Consider the following 14,950-nt stretch of genomic DNA (forward strand, 5'->3'; position numbering starts at 1 on the left):
CAACATCTCTGGATCAGCTGAATAAACACTGAGATGTTCATTGCCCGTGTTGTTCTTGATGCACGTCTGAAAAAGAGCCAGAAGCTCTCCAGGACAGAGGATATCTTCAAAACTTGTCCTCTCAGATCCAAACTCTGCTGTCCACGTTTACTGATGTACAGATACATTTATAACTGCAGGGATACACATGGATGTTTCTAGCTGGAGAAGTGTTCCGACTGTCTGCAGCTCCTGTGTTGGTCATGACTCATAATTACAGCGTGTCATTTTCAACAAGACTCTCATGGCAAAATGTGCAAAGTGAGAGAGCAGAGAGCAGAAAGCAGAGAGCAGGGAGCAGAGAGCAGGGAGCAGGGAGCAGAGAGCAGAGAGCAGAGAGCAGAGAGCAGAGAGCAGGGAGCAGGGAGCAGAGAGCAGAGAGCAGGGAGCAGAGAGCAGAGAGCAGAGAGCAGAGAGCAGAGAGCAGAGAGCAGGGAGCAGGGAGCAGGGAGCAGGGAGCAGGGAGCAGGGAGCAGGGAGCAGGGAGCAGAGAGCAGGGAGCAGGGAGCAGGGAGCAGGGAGCAGGGAACAGGGAGCAGGGAGCAGGGAGCAGGGAGCAGGGAGCAGAGAGCAGAGAGCAGAGAGCAGGGAGCAGAGAGCAGGGAGCAGAGAGCAGAGAGCAGAGAGCAGAGAGCAGGGAGCAGAGATCAGGGAGCAGAGAGCAGAGAGCAGAGAGCAGAGAGCAGGGAGCAGAGAGCAGGGAGCAGAGATCAGAGAGCAGAGAGCAGAGAGCAGGGAGCAGAGAGCAGGGAGCAGAGAGCAGAGAGCAGGGAGCAGAGAGCAGAGAGCAGAGAGCAGGGAGCAGAGATCAGAGAGCAGGGAGCAGGGAGCAATTGTGGTTGATGATGTCATCTTCAACTTGAAAAAACAAGAAGAAGACGGAGGAAGTTTCCGTGTCAAAATCAACAAGTATAGTGTGAAGATTAAACACACAAACACACATTCCCCTCAAATACAAACAAGCAGCAAAATCAACATAAGATGTTCAGATTCTGTTTGACTTTATGAGAAGTTTGTTCCTTATTGTAGCTTTTGGATGATTCAATTAAACAAGAGAAAGAATCTACAGTGGAATACTACAGAATACAGATGCTAAATCATAAATACCAGTAACAATTCTATCTTAAAATATCAAAAGCTCAACTGAGGAAATGTTTTACAAATACTGAAGAATAAATTAAGAACATTTGAATGCAAAGAAAATGAATCAGGGACGTCAACGTCAAAGTGTTTGGAAAAGACACAATCACATGTGAGAAGTTATTACTCCACCCTGCTTACAAAGTGACATTATTTACCCTACTGCACCCTCTCGTGGACAAAATTGTATTACAACAATAAATTCAAGCAAAAATAGCACAGACAACTAGGGACTTATTTGTTGTGATACATTTAACACTTCAGCATTCAATCAAGTACCGCAAACTAATTTACATCATCAAAATGTACATGTATGCTGTAAATGTGGCAATAGCATGAACATACATTCTATAATATACAACATCATATAACCAGTAAAGTGTAACAGCTGGGACTCACTCACAGACTTAACACTGACACGGTTTTCTCATTACATCACAGCAGTAAATGTAATGTGATTAGAATATCACTTCTCTTTCCTCTTTTATGTATTTTCTTTGTTGACAGAAGCGTAGAGGTTGGTGGGATCAGACAAGGCTGCAGCAGGAGAGGAGGAGATGTTCACAGCGGCGTAGGTTACAGCATCATCTTCACCATGAGGATTTCTACGAAACTGTGAAACATAAGCAGGAACACAAAGCACCAAAGTTAGGCAAGAAGACATGTTCCCATCATAACACAGCACAACACAAGGCCACACAATGAAAGACAACACAGTGAGCAATGAGTTAGTGTGCTGAGGTTAAAAAAGTTTACCCGCGCTTTGTCATTGGTCTTCATCTGCTGGGCGTGGCTGATGCTGGCATAGGCAACTTCATCATCAGGATGAGTCTGCACCAGGAATACAACATAATGACTGCATCCATATTCCACTTGATATTCTAGACTCTAGAGTGCCAGAGAGCTCAGAGAGCATGTTAATACAACCTTTACTTTATCAAACATGTGATCTACTAATATAGTAATAGAGATCCAGATCGCTGTAGAGATTCAATTGTAGGAGCAAGCTGGGGTTTGTTAGTTTTGAAAGCTAAGCCAGTTGAGTTCTGGTGAGTGCTAAAATAACACACACGTGTGAATGCAGCTACAGTCCAATATGAATCATTGTCATGTGTTATGGGTCATTTATCAAGCAGGTGCAGAGCAGCCATGTCTGGGCTCCCTGTCTCACCCTGCAGACTGTTCTTGCAGAGGCACATTCAGAGAAAGACAATAACTGCATGGCAGAGAACACAAGTGGCAAAAAGAGAAGCCATGTGTTACATGTGCTTTACCATGTTCTGATTGGCTCCTGGATTGGACACTGCTGGACTCAGACCCTGTAAAATAGAGTCAGTTATGGCCTCCACTCTGCATAGTGTATCACAGTGCAGTGACTGATCCTCCTCCTCTTATACCACAGAGTTTCAGTACAGTATAATCCAGTCCAAATGTGTGAGCGGGAGATTATTCAAACTCACAATGTCATCCTTGGGTAGTTTATGTCCTGAAAGGGAAAAGAAGAAAAGATTGGAGTTTCCAACTTCATTATCAAAGCTTCTACTTTATAAAACAAAAATATCTACTTGCTTCTCTTCCAGTAGCAGATGAGCACCACAGCGAGTAAGAGAGCTCCTAGCCCTGCACCTCCAGAGACGTATGGCAACAACACACCTGAAAACAGATTAAAATAAATAACCATCATAATTCTACACATTGATATATTAGATATTATTTTGCAGTTTTTAAGAACATCAACATTTCTATCTTATCTTATCTTCTGTTTATTTGCAACACAAACACACATAACCTACTGTATTGACTGCTTCTATGGAATTCACATCAAATAATTGAATCATCTTTAATATTTAGTGATGTTTTATTATGATGCTTAGGAGATTAATTACATCACTTTTCTAATTGTGTTGGGCAAATTGTATTTCCCAACTGCAAATTGTCAATGTGTAAATAACATATGACAAAGAGTTTAACCACAAAACTCAAGGAAGAGAGAGTAAAGTACGGCAAAAATGAGTAATGTAACTTTTTACTTAGAGTGTTGTTTGTTTCTGTATTTGAGTCAGGTGAGGTTGCTGATGTTGTGGTTGTTATTGGCGTTGCAGATTTTTTTGTCTCATCTGGAAAAAGAGAGAAAAAGACATAAGACAACAAGATATGAAAAAAGAAACATGTCCTGAAAATAAACTGGTTCTTATTTCAGCAGCAGGAGGTGATAGAGACACATCATAGTCTGACCTGCTTTCCTACCTGAAGACTGATGGGTGAAGCTAAACACTTGCACGGCTTGAGTGTGCAAATCTCTCACTTCACACTTCAACTGCTCTTTATATTTCTCCTTAGAAGTCATAAAGTTGGCAGTGATGGAGCAATGATATGAAGAATAACATAGTGATGATGATGATATGTCTTTGGTATTTCTATCCAAATGAGCACCATTATACAACCACCTCAGTGTGTGTTGCCTATATGTCAGCAGAGAGCAGGTCAGTGTCACTCTATCATCGTCTGCATGTTCAGTTGCTGGAGAAAAAAAAGAAACATGAATCACAATTGTTGTAAAGCTACAGAATGTGGTTCCAGCAACACAGATCTGAGCTTGTTTTAATGGAAATACTCACTGTGGACAAGAGACAGATCAACACGAGAGAGCATGATATAGTCATTCCTTGGTCTCTTCTGTAGGCAGTCGTAGCGACCAACATCCTCCTCTGTGACTCGATTTATAGTCAGAGAACAGTCTGCTGTAACTCTCACTCTGTCTGATCGACTCTCTCCGAACTTAATCACATCTACTGATTTGCGATCAATAAAATATTTGAAGTACCAGGAGGTCAGACGACACTTAACCTGACCTGATATCACATTTCCTCCTAGTGACTTTAGACCTCGCATTCTTCTTTTTTTGTCTCTCTTTGTGGCTGATCTGTCTTTAAGTCTTTCTTAATTATTACAGTGCAGTTTGGAGAGACAGAGAGAGAGAGAGAGAGAGAGAGAGAGAGAGAGGGAGAGAGAAAAGAGAGAGAGAGAGAGAGAGAGAGAGATAGAGAGAAAGAGGGAAAGAGAGAGAGAGAGAAAGAGAGAGAGAGAGATCAAATTAGAGTGGAAGAAAATGGACTGAGGGAAAACAGGAGAAATGTTTTATTTTGAAGCAGAGGAAGAAGCTGCGGTTGCAAGTGGACATGAGGGACATCACACACTGATGCTCCCAGCCTCAGAGATGGTGTGTGAGACTCTGCTTTCTCAGTCTGCTCCACTGCGCTGTTTCAGAATTGAGGCGTCACACCCACTGTGGTCCTGAAGTGGGCAAACCTGCTCACTGTGTAGAAGGCAACAATATGCCTTTATTATTTGTAGAGAGCTACTACAACATCTCTGGATCAGCTGAATAAACACTGAGATGTTCATTGCCCGTGTTGTTTTTGATGCACGTCTGAAAAAGAGCCAGAAGCTCTCCAGGACAGAGGATATCTTCAAAACTTGTCCTCTCAAATCCAAACTCTGCTGTCCACGTTTGATGTACAGATACATTTATAACTGCAGGGATACACATGGATGTTTCTAGCTGGAGAAGTGTTCTGACTGTCTGCAGCTCCTGTGTTGGTCATGACTCATGATGACATCAGCGTGTCATTCTCAACAAGACTCTCATGGCAAAATGTGCAAAGTGAGAGAGCAGAGAGCAACTGTGGTCTATGATGTTATTTTCAACTTGAGACCAAGAAGAAGATGGAGGAAGTTGCCGTGTCAAAATCAACAAGTACAGTGTGAAGATTAAACACACAAACACACATTCCCCACGAATACAAACAAGCAGCAAAAACAACATATGATGTTGAGATTTCTGTGAACTGAGGAGGAAGTGTATTGGCGTGAGAGACATAGCAGCAGCAGTTTCACAGCTATTACACCCGTTTTGATGACCAGAAATTGATCTGCACCTCTAAAGGCTCACAAGAAGTCAGGAAGCATTCAGACCAGCCAGCCGCCTCATGATTTCTGTTCTGAAATGTAATTGTCTTTATATATCTATATCTATGTTCTTAACTTTGCTATGGACAACTTTCTGTCAACCATGTTAGACATTCCCCCAGGCTCTGTGACATGTTGGTGGACTGATATGAGGCAGATCCCTCTGTCAGCTACAGCAGCTTGTAGAAGATGTGAAGTGTTAGCAGAGGATGAGCACACACAGCTTGATGCTCCCTGTATGAGTGCAACATGACTAAGGGTTGATGAAGACCATGATAAGTGGATGAATCGACATATAGATGAGATAATGTCCAGCTTTTGGTGTGTGTGAGGTTTTCCAGAGCAGAGAGGAAGGATTTCTGTGAGGACATCAGAGGTGTGACAGCACTGGTAATGCACACAAGAGGAAGAATCACACTGAGAGATAATGAGTGGATGTGCAGTGTATAAGTAACAGAGTGTGGACTTTATTGTTTATACTGTACAGTTTAAAAAAAAAAACATTTGTCCACTAAAAAGCTAGTGTGTTGTGTTTGTAAGTGTCATTTGGTATAATTTATGCTTGTTGTTAGTGTTCTTCAAATGGCTTTACATAGTATTTAAATCATCCAGAGATGAAGTAAATAACCCTCAGTACAGTAAAAGTGTCTTGAGTTATTATTATTCTGTCACTAAGGCTTTTTTCTTCTTTAAGGGACTGCTGTCTACCTCCAAACTGATACAAATATTCATTACACTGTCCAGCGTGAAACATTACCATGACTTTTATGAATGACACAACACGATGCATGACTGGGTACATACAGCATTTATTAAAGTTCACAAAAAATATGATGAGCAGAAAAAATAAATATCGGGCTAGATAGGAAAAAAAATGTGAAAGTACAAAGTTTAGAAACATTAATCAGCATTGGAACATGAACTAATATGAATCAGACAAACTGAGCCTCTATATACTAACAACAAGTGCCTGTCAGCGTGTCGACTCCTCAGAGATGTGAAGGTCTAATGATCTGAAACTGAATATGCTGTTATAAACACACAATAAAGACTGAAACTCTCAAAGAATTCACTCATCCAACAACACAAAACGATCTTGTCGTGTTTGTCTTCACTTCTGTCTCTGATGAATGTGGTGAAGCTGATGATCAGTGGACTCTGACGGAGACACGCTGCCCTCTGTTGTTTTCATAGTTTAGGACATCACCATCGTCAACGCGCAGCTCCTGAGGAATGCAGCGAACACACACGACATCCTGTGATAGACTGCAGAAATCGATGCAAAATCTACCTCGCAGAAACAAGAAGCCTTTACATTTTAGTCGCTGTAATCACTTCTTTTAGGTTTGAGCTTCGTCTAGTCGATCACCTGCAAAATCTGATCATGGAGTGCTGGAGGAGGAATGCGCCTCATCTCGCTCAGCAACATTTATGTTCATTCCGTTGTGTTTGGATCTCTATCTAAATATCTGACTCAATCTCAGACCGTGAATGCACCATCAGTTTGTGTCTGATCAAAGTTTTACCTGACTGGCTGCTGCACCTGAACGCCTCACTGCTCTGCTTCTTACTGTGTTTAAACCCTGCAGCAACAAAAACCCAGAAGCAACGAGACAACAATTGACTTTACATGAACAGAATATTATTGATTACAATATTTCCTCTCCTCTCTTTTCTCTCTGTTTTCCGTCTTTCAAGTCAGTTTTGAACTCACAATGTCGCCTTCAGGTGCCCTCCGATTTCCTGTGAAAATAACTTTAATAGTATTATTATTTTATTATTTCATTGTTTTGTGGTGTTTGTGTGTGTGTGTGTGTGTGTGTGTGTGTGTGTGTGTGTGTGTGTGTGTGTGTTTTTTATACAGGAATATTGCTGTGGGTTTACTCACCTGTGGCTCTGATGAGGAGAGCAGTGAGCACAGTAACTAGGATTATTTCAGCCACACGCACAACCAGCATGATGTAGGTCAGAGTGGAACATTCTACACAGGTTGTGTGTGTGGCAGAGATGGACAGGGAGAGAGAGAGAGAGAGAGAGAGAGAGAGAGAGAGAGAGAGAGAGAGAGAGAAAACACAAGGCAGAAATGTGTAATGTAAGTTATTACTTGGAGGTTTGTTTGTTTCAGCCTCCAAGTCTGGAGGAATAGTTATTGGTGGAACGTTTTTTTTTGTCTCGTCTGGACAAATAAAGAAAAAGACAAAACACAACAAGATGTGAAATGAGAAAACACCATATGTTCTCCATCTGCATGAACTGTCAGAAATTCAGAAAGTATTGCTTATTGCTTACATTAATTTAACAGCAGGAGGTGATAGAGACACATCATAGTCTGACCTGCTTTCCTACCTGAAGACTGATGGGTGAAGCTAAACACGCGCACTTCTCCATTGTTTGAATCTCTCACTTCACACTTCAACTGCTCTTTATATTTCTCATTAGAAGTCCTGAAGTTTGCAGTGATGGAGCAATGATATGATGGTGATGATGATGATGATGATGATATCGGTATGTCTTCGGTATTTCCATCCAACGGAGTACCATTGTACAACCACCTCAGTGTGTGTTTGCATGTGTATGTCAGCAGAGAGCAGGTCAGTGTCACTGTATCAGCGTCTGTATGTTCAGTTGCTAGGGAGAAAAATGAAACATGAATCACAATTATTGTAAAGTTATAGAATGTTGTTCCAGCAACACAGATCTGAGCTTGTGTTAATGGAAATACTCACTGTTGACAAGAGACAGATCAACCCTAGAGATGTTGGGTGTGCGTTCCCAAGGTCTCTTCTGGTAGCAGTCGTAGAGACCAACATCCTCCTGTGTGACTCGCTTTATAGCCAGAGAACAGTCTGCTGTAACTCTCACTCTGTCTGATCGACTCTCTCTGAGCTTAATCACATCTACTGATCGGCGCTTAATAAAATGTTTGAAGTACCAGGTGGTAAGACCACACTTAACCTGACCTGATATCACATTTTCACAAGGCAGAGTGACTGCATCTCCTTCTCTGACAATGAAGGAGGAGACTGACTGCTGTTGAGCTGCTGCTGTGAAGAGAAGGAGAGAGAAATATTAATGGAATTAAGTTCAACATGAATAGTTTTTGGTTGTTCTAATGGGTGAAGATGATTGCCCAGTTACTGCTGTATGGAGGATGAGCTTGAGAGGCATCATAGTTAAGGTAAATATACTTTTACTTAAAATTAATACTTTGCAAATGTGCCTCATCCTCTTTTTGCAACCGTGCGTCTTTCACACCATTTACAAAGCTCAGTCTCAGTCTGCAGTTACATCACCATTCAGATCAGTTTTTTACTTTATCTCTCTCTTTGTATCCTTACCTGTCAACAGAAGCGCTGACATCACAAATAAAAGCGTTTCCATCCATCTGAATTCAACCATTTTGCTCCTTCTCCTGTTCTCATGAGCCTTAACTGTCAGAGTCTCTGGTTAATGCTTGTCAAAGCATAATATACAGTTCTTCCTGACATCATTAGCAGGGTTTCACTTCCTCATAGTGACTGTTTTTTTCCTTCTTTTTCTGTCTCTCTTTGTAGTAATCCGTCCCCTGAGTCTTTCTTAAATATTTCAGTGCAGTTTTTCGAGACAGAGAGAGAGAGAGAGAGAGAGAGAGAGAGAGAGAGAGAGAGAGAGAGTAAATCTAATTAAAAAAATCAAATTTCAAATCAGAAGGTAAATGAACTGAGGGGAAAAAGGAGAAATCTTTCATTTTGGGGCAGAGGAAGAAGCTGCGGCTGCAAGTGGAGTCATGGTGGTTAAATGAGAGGAAACATTTTGAAGTGGAGTTAACTTGAGTTGGTAAAGATCACTGATTAAGCTTGTGTGTTGAATCACAACCTCAGCTAAGCAAAAATAAAAAACTGTAATAAGGAAATCAACCTGCACAGTCCAATACCGCAGTGTAATCTTAGTTAATTAGCTTTTTGATGTTTTCTGAGAAGAGAGGAGAAAGTATATTGGTGTATTGCCTTTCTCAGTCAGGAAAGACAAACAGAAACCTATTAAATATAACAAACTAGACATGCAAAGCAACTATGAAGGGGTTAATAATCTGATCCAATATGATGGAGTTTTGCTCTTTGATTACATGTACATCATTATGTTATATTTATTATGTGTTAATCACCGATTGGTTATTTTGAGTGACATATGTGATTGTTTAGCTTAATTATGAGAATTACCCTTATCCTGTCTTATGCTTAGATACCCACAAAATAGTCTCGACCACAGATAAGACTGAAACTTTTAACCCTCAATATAATAATGTAATGTTTTCATGGAATGTTTTTGTGTCTTTTTCAGAGTGGGGGTACTGGAATCCCCGTCTGTGTTGGGATAAGCTGGCCTTGGTTTGTGCCCGGGAATCCATCAGTACAATAATCAGCAGACATTTGGATTCACATTTGCCCAGTTTAAATGAGAAAGTCAAAGCTGGAACATTGGAACTGTACATAAATAAAGGCACAAATAATAAGTTACTGAGAGACTGAGTTACTTTGTGTGAGCTCTCATGTCTTAAAGCAAAATGGCAGTAAACACTGTGACTTGCCTCTGCAACTTCTGCTTCCTCCTCACTTCACAGGAAACAAGAACAAGAACAAACATTTCTCATACAGTTACATCGTCATGTGTTTTCACAGTTTAGTTAATAACCCCATTCTACTGTGGGAACCAAACCTCAAATTGGGATTGGTGAGGTTTGACTCCCCATGTCTTTGTTTAGGACAGTCAAACAGAACGACAAACTCCTGTTGTTTCTTTCTGCTTGAATGATCTTCACACTTAATAATTTTGACACGACAACTTCCTCTATAATGTTTTTGTTTTGAAGTGGAAGATAACATCATTATCACAGTTGCATCACGGTATTGGACTCGCTGTAGAGGTGTATTTCCTTTTTACAGCCTTTCATTCTTGCTTTATATCTTCTACTTGCATTTTCAGCTGGGGTTGTGACTCAACACACAGGAAAACATTTAGCTTCTGGCCAAGATACCAACCACTCTGCTTGATCAGTGATCTTAAGTCAAGTTAACCAAGACGACTGAGAAAGCAGACTTGCAAGTCTCACTTCATCTCTGAGGCTGGGAGTGTCAGTGTGTGATGTCCTCCGTCTCCAAGGGACACCGCAGCTTCCCCCTCTGCTCCAAAATAAAACACTTCTCCTTTTCTCCTAATTTCCTTCCACTCTAATTTGAGTTTCGATGCCTTTGTTGCATGTAAATCCTCAGCATTTCCTCTCTCCCTCTCTCTCGACTGTTATGAACTATCTAAGACAAAAACAAAAAAGACAAAGACACGCAAGACTGCAAAGCTTTTGGCTATGTGATCAGCCACAAAGAGAGAGAGGAGAAGAAGAGGAAAAAACCTGGTCTACAGTCACTATGAGGAAGTGAAACCCTGGTGATGATGTCAGGAAGTACTGTATATTGCCCTTTGACAAGCATTAGCCAGTTACAGTCACAGTTAGGGCGCATGAGAACAAGAGACTGACCGGAGAAAGAGAGACAGAGGAGCAAAATGGTTAAATCCAGATGGATGGAAACACTTTTATTTCTGATGTCGGCGCTCCTGTTGACAAGTAAGGACACAAAGAGAGAGATAAAGTAAAAATCTGACCTGATAATGGTGATGTTACTTTAAAATACATGGCGTGTGTGTGCTGAATGAGATTCCTGTGCATCTACTGTATGCTGCATGTGATTTGTCCTCTATGTTGGTGTCATTCAGTTGCCATATAGGATGTGCCTACTTAACATGTTATACGGGATTCACTGCTTGGTTTCAACCGTCTTCTTTTTTTTGTTGATAAAATTCCAAATTGTGTGATTTTATGTGCCGGCTCTTTATGCTCCATAGACGCTTTCTGTATGCTTTCTCAGTATGAACTCCTAACATAAGCCTCATCACACACAGCTGATGAAAATAAGCCGTTTCGTTTAAAATCCGGCTTGTTTATATCCTGTTGATATCTATGATGTACTGTCCCGTTAAAATGAAATGATATTTGAAATGAAACAAATCTTTACTTTTTGTATGAAATGAGGCACAATTTGGAAAAGTATCAATTGTTTCTAAAAGTATATTAACTAAAACAATGATGCCTCTCAAGCTCATCCTGAATACAGCACTAACTAAGCAATCATCTTCTCCCATTAAAACAAACAACAAAACAACAACACATAATATGTTGAACTTATGTTGAACTTCAGGTTGAACTTAATTCTATTAATATTTCTCTCTCCTTCTCTCCACAGCAGCAGCTCAACAGCAGTCAGATTCCTCCTTCATTGTCAGAGAAGGAGATGCAGTCCCTCTGCCTTGTGAAAATGTGATATCAGATCAGGTTAAGTGTGGTTGGACCTCCTGGTACTTCAAACATTTTATTGATCGCAACTCAGTAGATGTGATTAAGCTCAGAGAGAGTCAATCAGACAGAGTGAGACTTACAGCAGACTGTTCTCTGACTATAAAGCGAGTCACACAGGAGGATGTTGGTCTCTACGACTGCCTACAGAAGAGACCTTGGGAAGGCACACCCAACATCTCTAGGGTTGATCTGTCTCTTGTCAACAGTGAGTATTTCCATTAACACAAGCTCAGATCTGTGTTGCTGTAAACATTCTATAACTTTACAATATTTGTGATTCATGTTTCATTTTTCTCCCTAGCAACTGAACATACAGACGCTGATACAGTGACACTGACCTGCTCTCTGCTGACATACACATGCAAACACACACTGAAGTGGTTGTACAATGGTACTCAGTTCGATGGAAATTCAGAAGACATACAGATATCATCATCATCATCATCCTCATCATCATCATCATCATCATCATCATCATATCATTGCTCCATCACTGCAAACTTCAGGACTTCTAATGAGAAATATAAAGAGCAGTTGAAGTGTGAAGTGAGAGATTCGAACAATGGAGAAGTGCGCGTGTTTAGCTTCACCCATCAGTCTTCAGGTCGGAAAGCAGGTCAGACTATGATGTGTCTCTATCACCTCATACTGTATTGAAATAAGAACCAGTTTATTATCAGGACATGTTTTCTCACTTCACATTTTATTGTCTTATGTCTTTTTTTTCATTTGTCCAGATGTGACAAAAACATCTGCACCGCCAATAACAACCACAACATCAGCAACCTCACCTGACTCAAATACAGAAACAAACTCCCATCCAAGTAATAAGTTACAATACACATTTTTGCCTTACTTTAATGTATTTTATACATTTGATCTCTCTCTCTCTCTCTCTCTCTCTCTCTCTCTCTCTCTCTCTCGTTCTCTCTCTCTCTCTCTCTCTCTCTTCTCTCTTATTGCATTCTTAATCACATTTATTACCAACACACAGAGACATACCCATGCAGTCGAGCTCACATGAATTCACTGGAGCTGTATGTTGTGCGTCTAAGGTTCCCTGTTGTTTCTGCGTGTTTTCTTGAGTTTTGTGGTTACATGCTTTGTAATGTTCTGCTTCCATACTGACAATTTGCAGTTTGGAATTGATAAGTGTGAAGTGACAGATTTGATCACTGGAGTTGTGCAAGTGTTTAGCTTCACACATCAGTCTCCAGGTAGGAGAGCAGGTGAGACTAAGATGTGTCTCCCACTGTTAAAATAAGCAAGCTCTATATTTTCTGGAATTAAAGATGATACATGTGGAAAACATGAGTTTTTCTCTCAACTCACAGCTCGTTTTCCTCAAAAAATTATTTCATCAGCATTATTGAAAACAAATCATTAAATATCTAAGATGATTCTTTTATTATGTTTTCAATCTGTTTTCAGGTGTGTGGTTGCCATACGTCCTCGGAGGTGCAGGGTTAGGAGCTCTCTTACTCGCTGTGGCGCTCATCTGCCACTGGAAGAGAAGCAAAAGTGAGTGCGTAGATATTTTTGTTTTATTGAGAAATTGATAATGAAGTTGGAAGCTCAAATCTTTTCTTCTTTTCCCTTTCAGGACATAAACCACCCGATGACAACATTGTGAGTTTGAATAATCTCATGCTCAAACATTTGGACTGGATTAGACTGTACTGAAACTCTTGTGGTATAAAAGGAGGAGGATCAGTCACTGCACTGTGATACACTATGCAGAGTGGAGGCCATAACTGACTCTATTTGACAGGGTCTGAGTCCAGCAGTGTCCAATCCAGGAGCCAATCAGGACATGGTAAAGGTTTTATACCACACACGTAGCTTCTCTTTTTGGCACTTGTGTTCTCTGACATGCAGTTACTGTCTTTCTCTGAATGTCCCTCTGCAAGAACAGTCTGCAGGGTGAGACAGGGAGCCCAGACATGGCTGCTCTGCATCTGCTTGATAAATGACCCATAACACATGACAATGATTCATATTTGACTGTGGCTGCATTCACACATGTGAGTGTTATTGTAGCACTCACCAGAACTCAACTGTCTTAGCTTTCAAAACTAACAAACCCCAGCTTGCTCCTACAACTGAACACTTTCTTTCTCTCCGGCGATCTGGATCTCTATTACTGGATTAGTAGATCAGAATCAGAATCAGAATCAGAATCAGAATCAGAATTAGAATTGGAATTAGAATTAGAATCAGAAGAGCTTTTTTGCCAAGTAAGTTTTCACTTACAAGGAATTTATTCTGGTCGCTGGTGCGATCAACATATAAGAGCAACAGTAAATCTACAGTAAAACACATACATTGTTAAACGTGTAAGTGTATAATAACTATATAAGTGTAACTGAATGGGTCAGAGTGCAGAGATAAATACAGTGTGAACCAAATGTGCAATATGCAAACTGTGCAAAATATGAAATACGCAAGTTATAAGGTACAAATGTGCAAGTACCAATTGTTCTGATTGTATGGTCAGTGTAAGACCCGGGCCTTGTTGATGAGGCCCACTGCAGAGGGGAAAAAGCTGTTTTTGTGGCGTGAGGTTTTGGTCCTGATGGACCTCAGCCTCCTGCTAAAGGGGAGGGTTACAAACAGATCACATGTTTGATAAAATATGGATGCAATCATTATGTTGTGCAGACTCATCCTGATGATGATGTTGCCTATGCCAGCATCAGCCACGGCCAGCAGATGAAGACCAATGACAAAGCGCGGGTAAACTCCGTTTTTTACACTCAGCACAGTAACTCATTGCTTACTGTGTTGTCTTTCATTGTGTGGCCTTGTGTTGTGTTATGATGGGAGCATGTATTCTTGCCTAACTTTGGTGCTTTGCTTTGCGCACAGTTTCGTAGAAATCCTGATGATGAAGATGATGCTGTAGCCTACGCCGCTGTGAACATCTCCTCCTCTCCTGCTGCAGCCTTGTCTGATCCCACCAACCTCTACGCTTCTGTCAACAAAGAAAATACATAAAAGAGGATAGAGAAGTGAAATTCTAATCACATTACATTTTATGCTGTGATGTAATGAGAAAACCGTGTCAGTGTTAAGTCTGTGAGTGAGTCCCACCTGTTACACTTTACTGGTTATATGATGTTGTACATTCTAGAATTTATGTTCATGCTATTGCCACATTTACAGCATACATGTACATTTTGATGATGTAAATTTGTTTGTGATACTAGATTGAATGCTGAAGAGTAAATAATAGTACTTTGTAAGCAAGCTGAAATAATAACTTTTGATTTGTCTTTGATAGTGTCTTTTCCAATCACCTGGACGTTGACGTGTCTGATCAATTGTCTTTGCACCCAAATGTTCAAGGGGACACATTTCATCTCACCTTTTTCAATAAAATAGTGGAGGGACCTCGTATCACTCGTGCAAAAG

At 40.7% G+C, this 14,950-nt stretch overlaps 2 protein-coding genes across 12 annotated transcripts; one reads left to right on the forward strand and one right to left on the reverse strand.

The window, feature by feature from the left end:
• Nucleotides 1–1,023: 1,023 nt before the first annotated feature.
• Nucleotides 1,024–8,892, reverse strand: LOC143004101 (uncharacterized). Of its 6 annotated transcripts, XR_012963931.1 has the most exons (8): nucleotides 8,487–8,892; nucleotides 7,875–8,192; nucleotides 7,495–7,776; nucleotides 3,210–3,296; nucleotides 2,749–2,832; nucleotides 2,454–2,665; nucleotides 1,936–2,010; nucleotides 1,024–1,792 (listed from the first exon to the last, which is right to left on the reverse strand). XR_012963931.1 is itself a non-coding variant. In XM_076154981.1 (7 exons), exons 1-7 carry the CDS (start codon nucleotides 8,545–8,547, stop codon nucleotides 6,297–6,299), a joined length of 942 nt encoding a protein of 313 aa, XP_076011096.1. In that variant the 5' UTR covers nucleotides 8,548–8,688; the 3' UTR covers nucleotides 5,938–6,296. The 6 variants fall into 6 exon arrangements, 4 of the variants coding, with proteins under 4 accessions (XP_076011096.1, XP_076011098.1, XP_076011097.1 ...); XR_012963932.1 differs by lacking the exon at nucleotides 3,210–3,296 and having other exon boundaries at nucleotides 8,487–8,890; XM_076154981.1 differs by lacking the exons at nucleotides 1,024–1,792; nucleotides 1,936–2,010; nucleotides 2,454–2,665; nucleotides 2,749–2,832; nucleotides 3,210–3,296 and adding exons at nucleotides 5,938–6,374; nucleotides 6,675–6,731; nucleotides 6,863–6,903; nucleotides 7,037–7,129 and having other exon boundaries at nucleotides 7,483–7,776; nucleotides 8,487–8,688.
• Nucleotides 8,893–10,209: 1,317 nt separating this feature from the next.
• Nucleotides 10,210–14,939, forward strand: LOC143004183 (uncharacterized). Of its 6 annotated transcripts, none has more exons than XM_076155092.1 (9): nucleotides 10,280–10,747; nucleotides 11,427–11,741; nucleotides 11,838–12,140; nucleotides 12,274–12,360; nucleotides 12,968–13,057; nucleotides 13,140–13,165; nucleotides 13,308–13,352; nucleotides 14,198–14,272; nucleotides 14,405–14,938. In XM_076155092.1, exons 1-9 carry the CDS (start codon nucleotides 10,687–10,689, stop codon nucleotides 14,531–14,533), a joined length of 1,131 nt encoding a protein of 376 aa, XP_076011207.1. In that variant the 5' UTR covers nucleotides 10,280–10,686; the 3' UTR covers nucleotides 14,534–14,938. The 6 variants fall into 6 exon arrangements, with proteins under 6 accessions (XP_076011208.1, XP_076011207.1, XP_076011211.1 ...); XM_076155091.1 differs by having other exon boundaries at nucleotides 10,315–10,747; nucleotides 11,424–11,741; nucleotides 14,405–14,937; XM_076155093.1 differs by lacking the exon at nucleotides 13,308–13,352 and having other exon boundaries at nucleotides 10,210–10,747; nucleotides 11,424–11,741; nucleotides 14,405–14,939.
• Nucleotides 14,940–14,950: the final 11 nt, after the last annotated feature.

This window comes from Genypterus blacodes, unplaced genomic scaffold, assembly GCF_046128005.1.
Source record: "Genypterus blacodes isolate CSIRO-AG114 ecotype Tasmania unplaced genomic scaffold, CSIRO-AGI_Gbla_v1 ptg000064l_1, whole genome shotgun sequence".
NCBI classification, from domain to species: Eukaryota; Metazoa; Chordata; class Actinopteri; order Ophidiiformes; family Ophidiidae; genus Genypterus; species Genypterus blacodes.